Source organism: Capricornis sumatraensis, chromosome 11 (assembly GCF_032405125.1).
Source record: "Capricornis sumatraensis isolate serow.1 chromosome 11, serow.2, whole genome shotgun sequence".
Taxonomy (NCBI): Eukaryota; Metazoa; Chordata; class Mammalia; order Artiodactyla; family Bovidae; genus Capricornis; species Capricornis sumatraensis.
In genome coordinates this window covers 82,314,120-82,336,182 of record NC_091079.1, presented here as the reverse complement: position 1 = coordinate 82,336,182, position 22,063 = coordinate 82,314,120, and the positions used below count along the sequence as shown (strand labels likewise).

The window sequence follows — 22,063 nt, the reverse complement described above, 5'->3', positions numbered from 1 at the left end:
CAAATAAGGGTCGAAAATATCCTATTACCTCAGTGTGAAATATAGAAGCGTACCAAATCAACACGTTGTACTCCTTGTTGTGGTCTGTTGTTCAGCCGCTCAGTCGTGCCCAACTCTCTGCAACCCCATGGACTGTGGCACACCAGACTTCCCTGTCCGTCACCAACTTCCGGAGCTTGCTCACACTCATGTCCACTGAATCAGTGATGCCATCCAGCCATCTCACCCTCTGTCATCCCCTTCTCCTGCCTTCAATCTTTCCCAGCATCAGGGTCTTTTCCAATGAATCAGCTCTTCACATCAGGTGGCCAAAGTATTGGAACTTCCACTTCAGCATCAGTCCTTCCAATGAATATTCAGGACTGACTTCCTCTAGGACGAACTGGTTGGATCTCCTTGCAGTCCAAGGGACTCTCAAGAGTCTTCTCCAACACCACAGTTCAAAAGCATCAATTCTTTGGTGCTCAGTCCTCTTTATAGTCCAACTCTCACATCCGTACATGACCACTGGAAAAACCATAGCTTTGACTATATGGACCTTTGTCAGCAAAGTGATGTCTCTGCTTTTTAATATACTGTCTATGTTTGCTGTACACCTTAAATTTACACAAAGTTATATGTCAATTATATCTCAATAAAATTGGAAAAAAAGAAGCAGCAAAAAAAAAAAAAAAGACTCTTACCAAATAAGGCTCCATTCACAGGTGTGGGGGCTTATAACTTCAACACCTTCTTGAGGGACACAGCTCACCCTGTAACAGAGCCCTTTACACCAGATCTCTGCCCTGATTCCTGTCCTTCTTCAGATAGCAGACTCTGTATTCTGTTTGCTTCCTTGGCCCACCCCAGAGGCATCCCAGCTCACTCCCAGAGCTCCATGCCTATTGGCACCCAGCTGGCTCCAGAGGACTCTCAGGTTAGCACCCCAACCCTGAAAGCCAGGGTTTTTGAACAGTAGAGTGCCCTGGGTCACTGCTGCTAGTCTCGCCAGCTTCTACCCAGCCCAGATCCCTTCTGATCCGCTAGCCCAGCTAAACTGCTGAATCACACAGAGCATCAGTTAGCGCGATAATCAACATCAAGAAAGTGTTTTTGCTACAAAGCTCTTGTTATCTCAGAAGCTAAGAGAAAAAATAGAAAACCCTGGATTTTCTCAGTCTCTAGGGTAGCCACCAGAGCAAGCACAGAACTAGCTCTGAAAGAATCTGTGTACCAGCCCAGCCCCCACCTACCACTGGAGTGGCTTTGAGCAAATCACATAGCTCTCTGGCACTTTCGTCTCTCACCTGGAACGGACGTGCACTGAACTAAGTATTTCCAAGTTCTTCAGCTCTGCGATTCAAGGTAGACAGGTGGGGATCAGGCAGGAAGTACATGTGATACATGTGATATCTATTTTTCCTGGAAGCTACACAGGGCAGATAAAGTCTCTGTGGTCTGTTGGTGAAACTTTAGGGCCCAGCATACTCTCTGGGGTGGGTAAGGTGCTCAAACTCCTGCACAGCGTGCCTTTCAGAACCGTCTCATCTGGCCTGGGACCCCATGACCTGCTGCCTATCTGGAACACTGTCTGGAGAGCTGGACCGAGGGGCTGGGGTGAGGGTGCAGCTGCCTTGGGGCTGGTACTGCAGGCTAAGGGCCAGGTCAGGAAGATCTAAACCACAACCCACTCCAGTATTCTTGCCTGGAAAACTCCATGAACAGAGGAGTCTGGCGGCTACAGTCCCTGGGGTTGCAAAGAGTTGGACGCGTCTGAGCATACATGCACGCACCTGGGCTGAGTCTTGGCGATGCTCAGATGGGATGGCAAAGGCGACGGCAGAGGACCAGCAGGCACCCCGGGGCCCACAGGAACCAGCTCCTAATTTTACGTGGGGGCATCAGGGAGCCTTCGCAGAGGGCCTGAGATTTGGGTACTGAGATAGGCATTTTGCTGTGTTGTTAGTCACTCAGTCGTGTGACCCCATGGACTGTAGCCCGCCAGGCTCCTCTCTCCATGGGATTTTTTCAGGCAATAATACTGAAGTGGGTTGCCATTCCCTTCTCCAGAGGATCTTCCAGACCCAAGGATCAAACCCTCATCTCCTGGATCGTAGGCAGATTCTTTACCATCTGAGCCACCAGGAAACCAAGGAGAAATTAGTGTTTGCCAAGGAGAAAAACAAGGAGGGCATTCCCATCAAAAAAACAGCATGTGCAAAGGCACCAAGCAATGATGGGAGCTGGAATATCCTGTCACCAGAAGCAGTTAAGTCGTGCTGGAGGGCACACCTCAAGGTAGGAAGGAGCAGAAGGTGGGGTCAGGGTGAAAGCTGTGAACTGTTGTTTAGGTGCTGAAGGAGGAGGCAGGAATGGACCTGTGGGATCTGCGATCTAGCTAGAGCATGACCTGAGGTCAGGTGACCGGGAAGAGGCATTACTACAGTTTGAACATTTGTGCATCCCTACACTCATTTGTTCACTCCTAACCCCTAAGGTGGTGGTATCAGGAGGCGGGGCTTTGGGAGGTGCTTAGGGTATGAGGCTGGAGCCCTCCTGAATGATACTGACCCAGAAGAGACCCCACACAGCTCTGTGGCCCCTTCTGCCACGTGAGGACACGGGAACCTGATCCTGGAAAAGGGGCCTCACCTGACATGCCTGCACCTGGTCTCAGTCCAGACCCTGATAAATAGATCCCTGTTGTTTATAAGCTACCCAGTCTCTGGTATTTTGTTCTATAACCTGAACAGACAAAGGCAGGAGCCAAGAAGAGAGTGAGCTTCAGAAGCACTATAGCAGGCAGTGGGCCCAGGGGCTTGGTGGTTGGTGCTCCCTGGCCCTGGGACAGTCCCTTAACCTCTCAGGTCTCTTCTGTGAGATGACAGGGGATCTACAATGGAAGGTATTGTGATTCAATATATGAAGTGTCCAGAATTGGTAAACCCATGGAGACAGAAAGCAGATTGGTGCTTGCCAGGGGTGGAAGGGAGCAGGTGTTCAATGGGCATTCTATTTCCTTTTGGAGGGATGAAAATGGCTTGGAACTAGACAGAGGTGATATTTACACAACTTTGTGAATGTGCTAAGTGACACTGAATTGTTCACTCTGAAATGATTAACATTGTGTAACATGAATTCACATCAATAAAAAAATAAGAGGTGGTTGTTTTTGTGGAGCATAAAGAAGTGTTTCTCATAATTTGGGGATTATTTTTCCCCTTGTAGAGAGCTTCAAAGAATATTTTTCATTTGTCAGAAATGACATACTGGCCTGTCATAGAAGACAGTGTAGAATAAGAGAATAAGTCATTTTCTTTGACAAACTCAATAGCGTTTCCAAAATGCTAAAATGCTTTTAATTGCATTAGTTATTGTGATGTACTCAGACTACTGGTTTAGTATATATATTCCTAGTATTGTAAATGTCTTATATGCAGGGGAAAAGCCACTACTGTGATGCACCTAAAATTTGGAGATTCCACTTGAAATGCTGTAGAGAATTGTTCTTTTATCAAGCGCATATTGACTAAAGGGTAACATTTTGAGAACTAGGCATCCCACGTGTTACCGCTGGGAGGTGGGGAGGAGTGGCTAATAGAAGCAAGGAAGGATGAAGCTTGCTTCTGGAGCTTGGCTGCTTTATTCAGCATTCTCAGTGGTACAAAGACAAGGGAATCGTGGGGACTGCTTTGGTAATGAAATGGATGAGCTGAGGAGGGATTCTGGGGAATGGAGACAGCGTGGAGCTCAGAGGCCGGATTACTATGGTTTTGTGCAGGGTTATAGCTGGGGAGAGCAACCGGGGAGCCAAGTGCTTCTTTGAGAGGGCAGAGCCGCCCCAGTTGCTAGAGAGCTGATGATGTCCTTTTAAAGCCTTGCCCTAGATTTGCTAAGCAGGCAGTCCTCGGAGCAAGGTGAGAATGCTCAGAGGTGGGACTGAAAAAGCCTTCTTCAAGGATCATCTTAGCATTTCAGGGAGATCGTCACAGCCTAAATTTCATTAAGGTGGAGATAAGTGCAAGGATTCAGATTACAAGTACAGGAAATTGAGGTCAGGAGACCCAACTTCCAGTCTCAGTCATGTCACCAACTGTGTGACGTCAGGCAGGTCACTGAACTGGTCCGTTGCCCACGTGAGAGGGGCCTCGGAAGCCCTCTCCAGCAGTCAGCTCTAACTAAGTCTGTGTCATTCTAGAAGAATACAAATAGTCAGGTTGACCAGGTCATCTATGAGCTAGAAGCCTGGGAATGAACGGGTTCTATAAGCTACAAAAGCCATGCAAAGGTAAGAATTTTTTACTGGAGATGGGAAACATTAAGATATGCTTAATTCTCTCAATCATCTATGGGGCAACAGATATTTAGTGAGCTCAGTGCTGGGTGCTGAGAATACAAAGAAACATAGGACAAGCCCCTGACTTGGAGGAGCCTTGGACCTAGAGAGGAAACAGCCAAGGACAGTGAAAGTTGGGAAGGGTGCTGGGTGGTGGTGGTTGGGGGGAGTGGTCCTTGTATGAGGCGGCACTCAATCTGAATCTCAAAGAACAATATTCTAGCCAAGGCTGATTTGACTTCAAGGAATAGAAAGTGAAGTCACTCAGTCGTGTCCGACTCTTTGCAACCCCATGGACTGTAGCCTATCACGGTCCTCCATGCATGGGATTCTCCAGGCAGGAATACTGGAGTGGGTTGCCATTTCCTTCTCCAGGAGATGAACCCGGGTCTCCCACATTGTAGGCAGACATTTAACCGTCTGAGCCACTAGGGAAATCCTCAAGGAATAGAAATCTCTTCAAATGAGGGATTGAGGGATTGAGGGATCTCCTGGAACCTAAGCCAGGAAATGAGTTATGTAGTCCAGGGTCATCGATCTGAAACAGAACACTGGAAAGAACAGAGGAGACACATGGTCTGTCTCTTTTCAAACAACAAAAAAAAAGTTTTAGAACTGGTTTTGGCTGTGCTGGGTCCTCATTGCCGTGCAGGCCTTCTTCTCTAGTTACGGCGAGTGGGGGCTGCTCTGGGTGCTGTGCTCAGGCTTCTTGCTGCGGCGCCCTCTCTCGCTGCACAGCAGAGGCTCTAGGGTGCACGGCTCAGTAGCGGCAGCCCTTGGGCTCTAGAGCACAGGCTCAGTAGACGCGTGGGCTGAGTTGCTGCACAGCATGTGGGATCTTCCCAGATCAGGGATCGAACCCGTGTCTCCTGCACTGGCAGGAACCACATGGAAACCACCCTCTGAACCACCAGAAAGAACCCACCTCTTTTTCATTATGTCTCTCCTACTCCTCCCTCCCCTCCTCCATCCCTCACTCTCTCTCACTTCTGACTCCCTCTGTACATCTCTTCCTTTTTCTCTGTAGATCAGCTTCTCTGTGGGCTCATCAGCCTGTAAATGAGCCCCAAAACTGCTGCCTTAGGCTCCAAGCCCAGAATCTAGATACACTTCTAGTACCATTTCTGATTTTCTTTGTTTTTATTTGCTTTGTCACTACCTGACCACAAGGTACAGAATTCATTTGAATTCTAGAATGATTGATCTAGCTCAGTTGTCCAATCCAGGACACCTGACTCACTAGCCAACCACTGGTCAACTGTTTGGGGCTCAGCTGACCATCTCTGGTCCAATCAACAGAGTGCATAGTATTGGGAAGTCTCTCTTCCAAGGGCCAGGCAAGCTACAGGGGAGTAGCAGGCTTGTTTGTTGATGCTGAATCTAGTGGAGAAGAGAGGAGAAGGGAGATGGCAAGGAAGAGAGAGGGCCAGGAAGTAGTATGAGTGAAGGACCTTTTGGCATCATGAAGTGTAAGTTCCTTTTGGCATCATGAAGCATCTTGAGAGGTTCAGTGAAGGGCGCCTCCATCTAGAGGTACTATTTGAATAATAACATCTTAACTGGAAAGGCCTGGCTGCCAGCCTATTAGAACAGGCAGTGGCTGTCAACAGCTGGACTGGTGCTTGAATCCGATGCTTGAATCCAGCATTCAAGGCTGAATATCACACGTCTTTAACTATTATAAAAGCTTTTCACGCATCTGCATTTTTACTGAAGGTTGTGGCCCTCTCTTATCAGGTTCCCCTGCCCTCACTTCCTCCTTTACCAAGTGAACGGTTCTTAGCCTGAGGAATAAGAGTCGGCTCTGAGGGCTGGGTCCGGACTGGTTTTCACCTCCAGGCCACCTGTGGAGTGCACAGCACAGCTGTTCCTTCTGTTTGCTGCTTAGGTCTGAGGGGACTTGACTTGCCTGCAAGAGTTTTGAAGCTGCATTTTCCCTTTTCAGCCTTTCTGGGGATAAGAAGGAGGAAGCTAATGTGGTTGGATGGCATCACCGACTCAATGGACAGGAGTTTGAGTAAACTCCGGGAGTTGGTGATGGACAGGGAGGTCTGGTGTGCTGCAGTCCATGGGGTCACAGAGAGTTGGACATGACTGAGCAACTGAACTGAACTGAACGTGTTTGAGCCCCATGGAGGCTGCAGAGAATTCTGGGTGAGTGAGCACTAAAAACGGGGGAAGTTCCTGAAAAGCATTTCTCAGCCAGCAGTACTTTAGCCCTGGCTGGGGTGAGTCTCTACCATGCCTTGTGTACAGATGACTCATCTGAATGACTCCTCTCGCTAGAGGGGCTACTGGTTCTTATGGGGCATCTCCTATGTGCTAGACACTGAGCTATATATGACATATATCATCATATTCAATCATCTATAGTCCACGCTCAGATTCACTGCACAAACTTTTCCATCCCAGACATCCTCAGATTTCCCACAAACATCCCACAAACTTCCCCACCTATTTCATATGGAGGTCTGGATACGCTGTGTAAAAAGCACCATTTGGAAATAAGACAGAGAAGATGAAAATGGCACATCCTTTTCACATCATAGCAGGTAAAAGAGCACCTGAGAGTGTCTATAATTGCCCTGCCCAATGCAATAGCCACTAGCCACTCTGCCTGTGAGGTTTTGAATGGTGGCCTCTGGATTGAGATGTGCTGTTAAGTGGAAACTCTACACTTGACTTCATAGACTTAGCATGGAAAAAAATTGCAACATAGCTTATTAAAATTTTTCATGTTGATTCCATGTTGAAGTAATAATACTTCAGATATATTGGGTTAAATAAAATTCATTACTAAAGTTAACCAACTCCTTTTTAAATATGGCTAATCAGAAATTTTAAATTACGTCTGTGGTTTGTATTTTATTTCTGTTGGGAGGACTGTTCCAGCAGAATGTACTTAGTGCATCTCATTGTTTCCTACTGATTAAAAGTTAGATGTAATGAAGTTACTTGTTAATTTATAAACTTTTTTCCAGTAGAGATGCAGATAATTTCTGTTGAGTGGAACAAATAACTGTTAAGATTTCACTGGTTTTATATCTAACCCAGCAATTGTGTCCTAACATTTCATGACTCAGTCATTGTTAATTCCTAACATCTTGGCTTTTCATATGTTCTTTGTACTGGTCATAACATCTTATTGGTTCCCTAATTAATTAATGAGTTTTAAAAAATCCTTGACACATGTTCATTTTACATTTAAGAGTTTTTTCTTAACTTTTTGAAAAGTTTTTTTAAAAAAATAAGTGATTTTTACTTTTTAGGCCATCATGAATAGCATGCAAGCCACATATGTTATTTAAAATTTTCTTGTAGTCACATTAAAAAGTAAAAATTAATTTTAAAAATATATGCCTTTTAATTCTGTATGTGCCAAATATTATCATTTTTACCTATAATCAACATAAAAACATTATCAAGTGTATTTTACATTCTTTTTTCATACTAACCCTCGGAAATCTGGCCCATCTCAGCCTGGACCAGACACATTTCAAGTTCCTAACAGTCACACGTGGCAAGTGGATCTTGCATTGGACAGTGCAGGTTTTGACTCTAAACGTAGAAGTAAAGGAATATGACCAACAAATAAAGTCAGCTCCGGACATCCAGGGTCCACATGTGAGCTGGAAGGCAGTTGTCTCTACAAAGACAACCAGAGGCCCCAGGGCAGAGTAGAGCTGTACCTGAGGAGAGTGCTCAGGAAATACTCATCCTGTCCACCCACCAGCTGGGTCCACCTGAAGAAAATCACCTCTCTTTTGGGTTTCTCTCATGCATGCGTGCTAAGTCACCTCAGTTGTGTCTGACTCTTTGCAACCCTATGGACTGTAGCCTGCCAGGCTCCTCTGTCCATGGGGATTCTCCAGGCAAGAACAGTGGAGTGGGTTGCTGTTTCCTCCTCCAGGGGTCTTCCCGACCCTGGGATCGAACCCATGTCTCCTGTGTCTCCTGCATTGGCAGGTGGCGCCACCTGGGTTTCTTGGTTTCCTCGTTTGTAACGTGGAGGGGTTGAAGTTCTCTGAAGTCCTCACTGATGTGCCATCATTCTCTGAACTCCTCCTTGGGAGCACCCTCTGGGGAAGTCAGCCACTCACTCTTGGAAGCTTCTGGGTACTTCTGAGTCTTCCTCTTGTCATCTCTTGACAAGAGGCTGGGAGGCTGGGAAATGGATATGGAGCTGCCCACTCAACCCAGAAGAGGATTCTCCCTTTGGGCCGGTGGGTAGGATCTCTTGCTTCATGAAGTTCTATAGTCAGTCTTACGCAACAGAAGATGAAGTAAGTTAATTCCCTTCTGAGGATTCCAAGAGACTGTGAAGAAAATTAGGAGCCAGGATGTAACAAAGAAGAAAGAGAAACTCCAGGTTGATGGCTCACTTCAGGAGCTGTTAACTGTCGATTTCTGTAGGAGAAATTCTCTGGAGCCTTAAGACCAGGGAATTCGTCTGTAGATGTTCTTGCGTAAATCAATGAGGGGAAGCCAAACGGATATGCCTTCCTCCAGTCCAACAACATGTGTATCCTGTGAGGGTCCAACAATTAAATAACAGGGAGATGCCTCACCTGCTGGTGCCCAGAGTGAGGGGCTGTGGGACAGAGGCTCAGGGAGGTCAGTTTCTGTCTGTAGGTATAGGGACTGTCTGAAGATGGGAACTTCCTGTGAATCAATGGACAGCCTCCGAAGGCTGGGAGATACAGGCCTTCGAGGTTCCAGGCAAAGTCTACTAGGAGAAATGTTCCATGTGGAGGCTTAGGACCTGTCCAAGTGCTCCCCTGTTTAAATCACCTTATATTAATAACAGTTGTGCTTGAATTACTGACCACACGTGGGTCATACGCCTTTTATTTCAGCTTCTCCAATGACCGGCACATTGTCTGGTCCAGAGCAGCTACTCACTAGATGCTGAATTCATGCATGAATCTATCAAACAGTTCATCAGTGGATAAAGCAATGAATAAATAAATACATGATTCTTTCATCAGATGGTTGTTGGACTAAGTGTTTTTTCCCAGGCTTGAGACTGGAGAGTTTAATGAACTAGGAAAGATAGGAGAATCACCCCTTTCTCTGGCGCTGCACAGTCCTTTCTTCTGACATTTCCACAGAGCAGAATGGCCAGGAGCTTGTGAAGCAAAGGCTCCCTTTTCTCCTGGCCCACGACTTACTGAAGCCATCTCCGGACAGAAAGAGGCGGCGGGGAGGGAGAAGCAGGGGCAGAGATATTTTCTGTCACATCTGGACTTATCCATTCAGGCCAGTTCCACGTGTCACATCAAGTCACAGCAGGGTAGGCGCCTTACATACAAGGGCAGCGTTATGAGTCGTGAGATGCTAGGGAGGGCACAAAAATAGCTCCTCCCTTGTTGCCTGAAATCCCACCATGAGGAATGCACTGATAATTTATGTCTTAAAGAATAATTCTGATTTTAGGAGTTCTCTATTACACTGCATAAAAACCTGGGTGAACAGGCATCCTTCGTGCTTTTCAGCTCATGTCTCGGGGTCCTGTAGGAAAAGTCATAGCACAAGATGCCTGAAATAAACTCTGCTGTCTTTGTCCCTTAATGCTGCAGAACACTGGGCCTTTTCCTCCCTGGAGCTTAAGGGTTTAACATCGGGCCAATTTCTGGTGAGGGAAGGCGGATATAACACTCTGACTGCAGGCTATTAAGAGCCAGACAGATCCTCGTGGAGGTCCTTGTGTGAACAAGAGCGGACCCCACCAATCCACAGGGCACAGGACAGGCCCTTTATTATTATAGATAATAAAGCCTACCGTGGACTAGAACCCTAGAAGCCAGGTACATCTTTAAAATGCACCCTAAGCTTTCCAAATTTGCCAATAACTCAAAGTGATACTACTATTTTCACTGTCCCTTGAGGCTATTTTTTATATTAAAAATATAGCTGTTAAATATAAAACAGACTTCATTCTGGAAATACGGTCTTGGGAGCAAATTACAAGTGAGATTCATTCTTCTAACACAATATATTTGAACACCTATTTCTAGTAAGTCATTGTTGCTTACTATGTATGTATACAAAATTGCTTCAGTAGTGTCCAACATTTTTGTGACCCCATGGACTGTAGACCATCAGGCTTCTGTCCATGGGGTTCTCCAGCAAGAATACTGGCTTGGGTTGCCATGCCCTCCTCCAGGAGATCTTCCAGACCAGAACCCACATCTCCTGCATTGGCAGGTGAGTTCTTTAACACTGGTGCCAACTGGGAAGTCAGGTAGGTTTTTGAGAGTCAAAAAGGGAAAAATCTTTTTGTTTGTTAGCACAGATGCCAGAAGGTTAAGGCTTATTTACAATTGTTTGCTAAAGATCTATTTTGCGCCATGTTCTATGCTGAGTGAAGAACAGAATGATCAATAGAACATAGTTGTTGCCCTCTGGCAGCTTAATTCACTGTTCCTATTGGGTGTAACGTGGCTGGGGTGTCTCCAGAATGCTTGCCCTGAGTAGGGAGGGTACACTTTTCCTGGTGTCCTCTTGTATGTGTCATCTAGCTGAGGATGGTTTTTTCATTGTTGAATTCCTGCTAGAGGTCAGGATAATTTTGGGGTCTCCCGTCAAGAAGGAGAGTGTGGTATTTGGGCAATTTATTTACATAATTTTAAAACAATGAGAATGTTGAATAAATAATGTGCCCTCTACTTTCTTAAGAGAGATTTTTTTTTCTTTAACAGCATCAGTAATGGGGTGGGGATATCACATGCCTCCTGTTACGATACCCTAAGGACCCCAGGTCATTTCAATGCAACTCTTTGAAAAAAGGGCACAACCTGGAACTAATGAGAAAACATCAGGGAAAAATAAAGTACACAATCGAGAAAAGAGACATACAAATCAATTGGTCTGTACTCTGAAAACATGCCATGAAAACAAAAACCAAGAAACTGTTTCAGGTTAAAGGAAACTAAAGAGACGTAACTAAGATCCTGGATTGGATCTTAGACCCAGAAAAGAAGTTCCTTTCTTCTGCCACAAAGGTCATTAGCAGAACAGGCAGATTTGAATAAGGTCTGTAGATTATAGTATCACAGGTGTAAATTTTCCGGTTTTGATAATTATATAGTTTTATATGATTATCTTATTTTCTTTTGTTTTGGCTGTGTGGTGGCTTTCAGGATCTTAAGACCCCTGACCAGGGATTGAATCCAGGCGCCCCCTGCAGTGAAAGCATCGAGTCCTAACCATTGGACTGCCAGGGAATTCCTGTGACTGTCTTTTCTCTTTTCAAATAAACACTCAAGCATACACTGGTAAGGAGGCATCAGCGCTCAAATTTACTCTCAAATGATTCAGAAAAATTACTTAGGGAGAAAAATATGGCAATATATTGACATTTGGAAAGCCTAGAGGAAAGGTACATAAAAATTCTTCCTATTTTTACAACTTTTCTCTAAGTCGAAAATTTTACAGACTATTTCATGTTTGCTACTCTTAAGAATATGCAATCAAAAAAGGTTTTTAACTCTAAATCACCTAAAGTTCCACAACGTTGATCCTATTTCTTTGATGAGAGGACACTCTCAAATTTTGCTAAATGTTTTAAAAGTAAGATACACAGACTATATTAATCAAAGTTTTAAAAGTAAGATACATGGACTATATTAATATATGTTTTTTCTTAATAAAAGACTGATTATAAGGCTTTCTTCTCAGGAAAAAGTAGTTGCTGTTTTGTGTCATTAGACAGACAGATTTTATTTTCTGGGAAAAGTAAAATTCCTCACTGGTGTTTTTGCTTGTTCCTTGAAAGAAAAAATAATCAAGTAGGAACGTTTTCTCAGTTTACTGAGCTGAGTTTTTTTAGATTACCTGCCAGATTATTCAATTATTATTCAATTACCGTCAGTTTTTTTCAGTGTCTTCCTTATTTTCTTCATTTTGGTTTCTATTCTCTTTCACCTTGTTAGTCATATCAAAAACCGTTTTTTCCAGTTTCTTTCAGATGGCTCTTTCACTCAAGCTCTTAGAGCGCTAACCCTTCCACTCTTTTGCAGTCTCACCCTTGTCATTTTTCACTGAGCTGAGACTGTTTTAAAAGTGGAGATGAAGCTCTAATTGCACATCCTGTTAGTTTCTTTCCTTCACGGTGCACTGATGGAGGGATGGGTGGGTAGCTTTGTTTTCCATATCCTCACCTGGCCCACTCCTCCTTCGGCGGCCAGCTGCGCTGGCTCCAACGGGGTTGCATTAGGTGGGGGCAGCTCTCACAGGTCAAGAACCAAAGAATGAGCATTGCTCTCCCCTGACCATGACATATTAAAAGCCAACTTTCCTAGCCATCCGTTGATTCTTTGGAGACCAGTCACAGATTAAATCTTGAGCTCTCTCACCATCAGCTGCTGCTGCTCTGCCCTTCAGCCAGGCAACGCTTTTAGACCAAGTTCCTGGTCTTGATCCTGGCCTCCTGGAAGCATGTCCACATTCTTTGTCTTCAGAAATCCTGAGAGAGCAAACCATTTCAAATGCCATTACTGCTCCCCATCTGCTATCAGCATCACCAGCTAGACATTGTCTCGACCCAAGAATTCCCAGTGAACCTAGCTTCACAGAGCATCACACAGTAGATTCCAGAAGTTTTTGAAATGCCCCCTCCTTCCTTCCCCTGAGCAGGCAGGTGGTGGTGGAGGGACAGGCCTAGCACTTTAAAGCTTTCTCTGAAGAAACTGTCTTTTTCAATTTTTCTGGCTCTTCAACTTTGATCCTCAAGATCAAGTGTGGACTAAAGTCTCTAAAAATGATTACCTGGATATCTATCTTGCAAATCTTGGGAAAGAAAACAAAGGACCAACAGCTGTATTTCTATTTGACCTAAGTCTTTCTGTGTGCAGATCATAAAAAAGTGGATTTTGTACTTTAAACTCAAGTCAATAGACTTTCCCTACAGAAACCAACTAAGAACTCCTGAAGAAACCAAGAGATGAAAAAATATTGAAAAATTTAAGAATTGGCTACACATAAGGTACGAGATGCCTCAGTGACTTAGGCCTGAATGCAACATGTTTCCTCTAAATATTAAGGAGTGAAGAAACTCAGGCTGAATTCGCTGAAGTGGTTTGGCTGGTATGACAAAATTCTTCAGACCCCCAAAATTCTTTAGGATAAACCCAGAATGTGCTATCAAAAGTTCCTGAAGACGTTCCTCTTTCATGTTGAGAGACTCTTCATTTCTCACTTGTTTCAGTGTTTCCTAACATACTTTACCGGCTCAGTTGTTCTTCTGGCCAAAGCTCTGGTTCTTGCTTCCTGCTCCTGCACAATTAAATGGGAAGGATGGGAGTTTTGGGGTGTAATGCACGGGGTGGCGATTTTTAAGTATTGACAGCTTCACGAATCTTGCTATTTTCCGTATTTTTAAAACTGCCAATCATTTTGCCATTCAAGCAAGCTTTTGACTAGTTTATTGGCCCTCTGTACTTTGTTTCCATTTAGTTCCTTTCCTTTGACTTTCAATGCCCAGAACTGGGTTAATCATAATCCTCGTTTCACCGCTCTTCTTGAATGGATCTCTGAGTGTTTATGAACCCACTGCCCTGCTCCCAAGCAGACAACCAGTGACGTATTCACCTTGTCTTCCCATCCTAGCCCATCCCTCTCCATAGTTAACCTCTTCTACATTTTGTAATGGTCATACGAGTCCTTGGTACAGAAAGTTTTATCACTTGTTTGCCTAGGCAAAAGATCTGCTGTTTTGAACTTTATATTGTACTGTATTATGTAGTTTACTCGAAGGCAATGGCACCCGACTCCAGTGCTCTTGCCTGGAAAATCCCATGGATGGAGGAGCCTGGTAGGCTGCAGTCCATGGGGTCGCTAAGAGTCAGGCACGACCAAGCGACTTCACATTCACTATGTAGTTTACTGAGGCTGTTTTCTCAATGTTATTAAAATTCAACCATGTTATTGACAGGACTGTAGTTGACTTACTTTCATGAATGAAGACTATCTCATCGGGAAAATATTTATCCATTTCCTTTCAATGAACGTTTGGATCGTCTCCAGGTTTTTTCCCAATAGTTTAGCTCTGAATACTCTATTTCAATTTCTTAGGGCACACATTCAAGTATTTTTAAGAGAGGTGTTCAAGAGAGAGAATTGCTTGGCTGTAGGGATATTAATGTTTAACCTTATAAGATAATGCCAAATTGTTGTCCAAAGGGATGTGATTTAAACTCCAATCAATACTATATGTGACATTTCCATCCACACCATCTCCAATGTCTGGTATGGCCACTTTCAAACTGTTATTAGTCAAATGGAGTAAGATGGTAGATCAATTGTGGTCTTGGTTTGCATTTCTCTGTTAAGCCTCTTTTCATGTATTTAATGATCAGATATTTTTCTTGTATAACAATGCCTGTTCTGAATCTGCCCATTTTCCTATTTTTATTATAATTCTTTACCTATCTATACTCACTTTTTGGCCAGTCTTTCCTCAGTTGTTTCCTTCCACTTCCAGGTGTAAGAATTCCTATACAGTTGAATTTATATTGAAGTTCATATATTGACTGGGCTTTAATGTTTCTAGTTTTCTGGGTCCATCTTTACCAGACTTTTCCTTACAAACTTCAAGGTCAGCAAGTTACTCAAACATCTTATGACCATTCCAAAGTTTGCTTTTAAATCTTTCATCCTTCTGGTTTGATTTTTGCTGCCTGGCTTGCGCGATCTTACCCAACAAGCAATTGAACCTGCAGCCTCTGCAGTCAGTGTGAAGTCCTGAGCACTGGACCGCCAGGGTACTCCCTGGATTTGATTTTTGTGCATGATGAGTTAACAAAACCAGTAGAACTTGAGTTCATTAAAACAAAACATAAAAATTATGTGTTACCTCTCTCCTCTTGACGGAAGTTTTAACCTAACTGCTCCCAAACTAATTCAGAATCAGTAAGGTGAAAAACCTGTTGTGACATGATCTGCTAAGCAGACTTTTTGTTTTGCAGACTGAAGCTTTTGGGGGGGGAGGGGCAGCAGTTGTTGAAATGTTTTACACACCCTTGTTTTCTCAAATACCCAAACATTACATATTCCCTCTCCACCTAGACTTCAGCAATGTGGACACCAAGTTATTATAGCTCAAAATTAGAATCCCTGAGACTGGCTGCTGGTAGAAAGCATTTTAGACAAGCTCCCCTGATGTGATCAAAAGCATTACAAGTGAAAAGCCACAGGTGTTAAGAAGGCAGAGCCTGTTTCTTCCTACAATCTCACAGGGCTTCTCACCTGAGTGCAGGGAAGTCTTTCAAGTTCTGTCTTGATGCCTTTGTGCAGACTGTAACCTCCATCAGGCCCCATCCATTTTCCAAGTCTGACTCCGACATAAAATCTCTAAATAAAGTCCACCTTAAACACTCAGAACAGCGGCTGGCCCTAACCAACCTCTATTATTAAAAAATATAAGTACTGAAATATTGATAGGTTTTAAAGTTCTTGAATTGGAAATAATTTTACTAATTACTTTTTAGTAAGTTTGGGTTTTCAGAAATTTATGGTACTTATGAGTACTTACATGAAATACTCAACTGAATCCCTGGCATCACCTGCTGCTGCTGCTAAATCGCTTCAGTCATGTCCAACTCTGTGTGACCCCATAGACGGCAGCCCACCAGGCTCCCCCATCCCAGGGATTCTCCAGGCAAGAGTACTAGAGTGGGGTGGGTGCCACTGCCTTCTCCGTGGCATCACCTAGGATTGATAATAGCTGTGCCTAAGTATATCCATTCAATATATCTTGGTTTCTGCATCCAAGACACACATACTTGCTTGACCAGCACGATGGTTGGATATTCTTACATACTATGGGTACACAGGTCAGAAGCAGATGTCCTTGATATACTTGGGGGTTGACAGTCAGACATAGACTTCAAAGGACCAGGTGAGTAGTATAACCAGACTTGGATGTACACAAGCAACTTTTTTAGTTTTCAGACTTTTAAAGTAGACCTACCACTGTAATGGGTTCTTAAATACCATTTCTTGATACCAAAAGTATCGGTTTCCTTAGAGGCATGTTGTAGTTTCCGAAACATAAAAAAAAAAACAGAAGACCTATGAAGACCCAGTAAGCAGATCTTATGTTTAGGTCTCTTGTATTTTTACAGGACTGCGATTGCTGTCAGTCCCATCAAGGTAACAGAAAAGTACTTTATAGATGCAATTTCACATTCAGGAAAGGATCCAAGTCCAGCCATTTCCCATGTGCCTAGTCTAAGCCACCATTTTAAGACTGCAAGTATTTTGATTCCACTATAACTTCCTATATGGTATGTGACAAAATAAAGTGGCTTATTTCTTGACCTGTTTCTCTACAGGAATGCATCTCTCTCTGAGCACGTAAGGCCATTTAAAGTTCTCACATACTTCAGGCTCTCCTCTAAGGGAATAGACTACAATATTCCTGCATCCATAAAGTGCCACCCTCCCCTACTGGCAACATAAACCACTTACAATGACACTACCACCACTAGAAGTCTCAAATTCTTAGACCTGCACTTAGTCAACTGAAGACTTTTAAACATCTCACCATCGATCAATAAAGTCAAGTCACTCAGTCGTGTCCAACTCTTTGCGACCCCATGGACTGTAGCCTACCAGTCTTCTCAGTCCATGGAACTCTCCAGGAAGAGTACTGGAGCGGGCTGCCATTTCCTTCTCCAGAGGATCTTCCCAACCCAGGGACCGAACCTGGGTCTCCCACATTGCAGGCAGACGCTTTACCATCTGAGCCACCAGGGAAGCCCAATAAAGTTAAGACCTGATCACAAATAAATCTTTGACTGCAGATTACAAACTGGCTTTAACTAGTTTTAAAAATATGCTCTGGGCCATGGCAAGATTGGTGACTATTTTTAGAGAAGACAAGAAAACGCCTATAGTTACTAAGCCCCTTGACATTACCTTTTAATCCTCTTTGACCTCCACCCCAACTGGAAAAGCTAGGACCACAGGCCAAAGTGGCAGCAAAATTCAGACTTTAACTGATCACACTGCTGCCCACTCACGAGGCACAGCTCTCAAGTGGATATATACATTTAACAACTCCAATACTACACATACACCAAATACAAAACATTGTTGAGGTCTCCAAATTCCTGGGAATGTTGACAGAAACAGACATGAAGCCTGAATTGGGGGCAATTTAAGAAATGTTATAAAAAATTTATTATTTGGATCTCAAGGCAAAAAAAAGTCTCAGGTTGAAATCTTCCTTTATCTACTGGGCACTACTATGCAGAAACATAGTAAAAGCTAATATTAATGAAATTTTATCACAATTTCAGAATCAAACTAGCTTAGCAGATGACTGAGGCACATAAGTAGGCAAATGAGACAAGCTTTAGATTTCATTTATAATTTATGTGAATAAGATCCATCTCCTCAGTCTAGCTTCATTCCCTGTAGCTATAAAAAGATTATTTCATGTCCTTGGCCTGGTGGTCAGCAGAAATTAACAGAAAAAGAAAAGAGCTGTGAGTGAAGATGCATTATCATGTTTTCCCAAATGCATAAGAGATCTTTTACTCCTTGAAAGAAAGACCCCAAGGCCTCCATTGCACTTTTATTTGAATGTAATATTTGGGACAGTTGTCCCAGAGGGCTAATTCCCAATTTAATCTGAGGTCATAATAAAACAAACAACAAAACAGTATTTGGGATTTCAGTTTCTCACCCTTATCATCAAGACTCACTGCCTCCCATCATCAGTATTTATTGAGCATTTACAGTGTACTAGGCACAATAGAACATACAGAAAACATTGTCCCTGCTCTTGAGGAGCTTACATTCTAGAAGAAAAAAAAAATACACCTCTTTTAAAATGGTTATTTTTGTTTGGTGTTTTCTGCAAGGTACTGAGGAAATAGTTGGTAGGGTGAGCTTTGGGTATTACTTAGCCCCATCATTATTTAAAGAGAGGAAGGGGAGGAATTTAAAGGCAAAGACAATGACAGACCATTCAGGATAGGTAGGGTGTATAGGGAGATAACACAATCTCATCAACTCAGGAGAGATTCACTGCAGTGAATAGGAAGAGGGAAATAGTCTGTGGGATGCAAGCAGAGGAAGCAGGATGTCCTTAGACATTGAGTGGAGCCAGAAAGATCATGCGGCCTTTTCCCCAAGTACATGGCCACCAAGTAGGAATGGTTGGTGACAAGACAGAGGCTAAAAAAGGTAATCCTGTGCACCTGACAAATAGAAAGAAGAAAGGATCAAAACTGAAGGCAGGCTATAAGAATACCAAGAAATTCTTAAAAACAAAAGCGATTTGGAAGCACAAAACTTACAGTTAATGCTACCCAATGTCATGATGGGCCAAGAACACTGTGGCTTCCTAAGTTAGAAAATGCCATATACCAAAATTTTAAATGGAATAACATTACTTTTTTCAATCAACTCCCCGTCTCTGAAAAAAATTTTCAGGGGGAGGAGGGAGTATAGGACATGGTTGGGAACAGTAGTAGTTATCTTAGTAGTATTTTACTGTTATGATAAACTTTGTATTCAAACTTGGTAAAAGCCCATTAGCTGCCAAGAGGGAATAAGGAATGAATTTCCAAAAATGTACAATTTTCTTTAGAGAAGTTTCAGAACCAAAAGACTAATTTACATGAAAAGCTGTAGAGAAAGTAGTTGAAAAGTCCATTCATAAAACTTTTATTCCACTTACATGAACTTAATACACGTGTTCTTAACAATTATGCTTGGATTGTTCATGAAAATCTCATAAGACATTAAACAAAGCTAGCCATCATCTCAAGTTATTTCCCTGTTAACTATTTTTTACAGCACATGCATGTTAGGCAAGTATCAAAAAAAAAAAAAAAATCACAAAAGCAAAAAAAAAAAAAACAACTAAAAAAAGTTAAATACATGGGTTTTTGTTTTACTGCTGTGCTTGATACACATGAAGTAATGAATATCAAGCAATTCATTTTTACTGCATCTTTACTTGTACATTTGTTCTTAGGTTGCCTAAAACATTTAAATACAAATAAAATGAGTGTAGCAAAAATAATGAAAGCAAACAGCAGGTAACTTTACAAATAATGGAATGTGAACCGTTTCTGCCCTTATCCAGAGTAAATTGGGTCACACTAAAGGAACACTTCTGTAGCTGCAGTCAACGGTGTGCACACTGAGTCTGAGTATTCCACAGATAACACATGGTTTAACATGCAATATCCATGGGATATCCATTTCTACTACAGCTTTGTAAATGCTCCAAACCTAGAAAGTACCCACAACTACACCTGTGATTGGAACCAATTATCCCTTTTATTCCCCACCAGGACATACCAATATGCAGGCAATTTTCTTTGCTTAGACATGGAAGCAGTTTTAACACTGGCCCTCATGAAGCCACAATGTACCAAAAGTACTATGCCAAACATTTATAACTTGTATAAAAATTCCACATCCCCATATTGGCCACCTCAAGATGAAAACAGATAACTCCCTAAATGTTAACTGGCTCTACTCCCCTAATATTAAACATAAAAACCACATGGGAAATATAGAAATTCAAATAGAAGTAACATAAACCTGTCATAAATCGTAAACAAAAAACTATTTGTGGGACAGCATGGATGACAAATGGTCTACTGTGTAAATTTTAGAATGAGGCAGACAAAAGGTGGAAGGCAGGTTAATTTTCCCCTCCTTCTCCTGCTTCAGCTTCGTCTCCTTGGGTATCCGATGTCCACAACTAGTTAAAAAAGAAAGAAAGAATTTTTAGTGTATTTCAGCTTGAAAATTTTTTATTATATACGCCAAGGTACCAGAATGTAAGCACAATTACTGGAAGGCTTAAAAAACAGCAGCACTGAAAACAGCCTCAAGATATAAAACACCTCCAGGAAACTATCCAATATCCTGTGATTAAATCATAACAGAAAGTTAATACGAAAAAGAATGTATATATGTGTAATTGAATCACTTTGCTATACAGCAGAAATTAACACAACATTGTAAATGAACTATACTTTAATAAATTTAAAAAAACACCTGAATATAACACATTTCCTACCTAATCATTCTCTCAGCACAGTAAATACATACCAGAGTTATCTTTAAATAACAATATCAGATTAAGGAAATTCTTGGCTATTCATAGAAGGTAAAGAAAAAGTAGATGAAATCATAGAAATGCCAATTCTAAACATCAACGGCTATCTGATTATAGCCTGTCTTCAAATGCTGCAGTGTGCGAGTTCAGTGCAACTAAACCATACCCCTCACCCCGGCCCGCGCTCAAGGCGCTCAAGGCTGACTTGACTACTTCCACCTCGTAGCTTTAGACTTCCACTCTAAAGAGAGTGCCACACTCTGTGACATTCAAGAGTCAGGAGCAAGTCTGGACTAAAATACAATTTAACTTTACTAACATTTTTAGTTTAGGAAAACACACCTTTTGTGAATCTGTCTGATTCAAAATATATAGTTAAACACAAAACAGTATGGTCAGAACCAAATCTTACAAGAGGTAAAAATTGAACCGTCTCAAAGTGGTAGGACTATGAAGCCTATTGATGTTTAGGTTAATATTACAGCTCTTCGTTAGGTTAAAAAGATGATTTTTAAAATTATCTCAGCTGCTTCAAATATCAACAGTTTTTCTAAGTCTTACCACCCTAAAATAATTTTTAGAGGTAATTAAAGAAGGACTATTTCAAGATGACCTTGAAATTCTATACTGCTTCACATTGGAAAACGAAAGAAGGGGAACCTTATTAATGTTTTTCTATCCCCTAAATTACCCATTAGTTTTACTAATCAAATACATTTCTGGCCTGGAAAGGAGACTCTTGGAACAATCATCCAGTTAGCTGAATGATCTCTAGAAGTCTGTACTGCTTTTATTAAACTGGGAGTCTTATAAAACAAAATAAAATTATCCTTCAACATTATCTTTCCACTTCTAACTTTCAAGGATCTTTGTATTTTTCACATAAACATGAAAAATTGGATAAAATGTGTTTCTCTTCCCAGGGTTATGTGTTGACAGTGTATGTCAACTGGATTCAGACTCAAATATTAGTTTCTACAAAAAATTTCTTTGCTTGACATGTAAGTGAGTGGACGATCAACCCTATAATGGTAACAGGTGATATGACCAGGGCTCAGAGAAGGCACATAATAGTGATAAAATCAGAATCTGAACCTTGGGTTTTCTTCTCACTCAGCTCTTCAAGTATGCTCTTCAAGCTATACAGATACCAAAATTCAGCTGCAAGTACATATTTCACATCAGGCCCTCTCAAAGAGTGCTGACAATACAATTCAGTAGTGATTGGGTCTCAAATTCTACCTTTTAGAAGTATCTCATCATTTCAAACCAGAAAAATATGAAAAATTAGCTAACAAACTGCAGTACTTCATTTAATGTACATAAAATTATTCGCTCTTTAAAATGGACTATACCATACCCTCTTGAAAATAATAACCTTCCAAGTGTATAGGAAGCCCTCAATTACACTTTCTAAAATAACTTTCAGTGTTTAACAACTAACAACTACACAATATTGTTCAAAAAACTGCTGAGAACATTCAACACTAGAATATATAAACTGGTTCAGAAAATTGGCAATGGACTAGATAAAATGAAGCTGAGAAAAGTGAAATGTATACAATGATGTACAGTCCCCAGAAGAAACGGACCTAAAGCTAATAAAAAACCAGTAGCACTAAACTATAATCTTCACTCCTAGCTCTTTATCTGGCACG

The 22,063-nt window shown here is 42.1% G+C and overlaps 1 protein-coding gene across 1 annotated transcript in view; it reads right to left on the bottom strand.

Moving 5' to 3' along the window:
• Positions 1 to 17,868: 17,868 nt before the first annotated feature.
• The window catches only part of YWHAZ (tyrosine 3-monooxygenase/tryptophan 5-monooxygenase activation protein zeta), a 34,092-nt gene continuing 29,897 nt past the window's right edge, over positions 17,869 to 22,063 (bottom strand). The window contains exon 6 of the mRNA XM_068984013.1: positions 17,869 to 20,045. Within this exon, the coding sequence (XP_068840114.1) occupies positions 19,986 to 20,045 (60 nt within the window). The 3' untranslated portion in view covers positions 17,869 to 19,985. The remainder of the gene's footprint in view (positions 20,046 to 22,063) is intronic.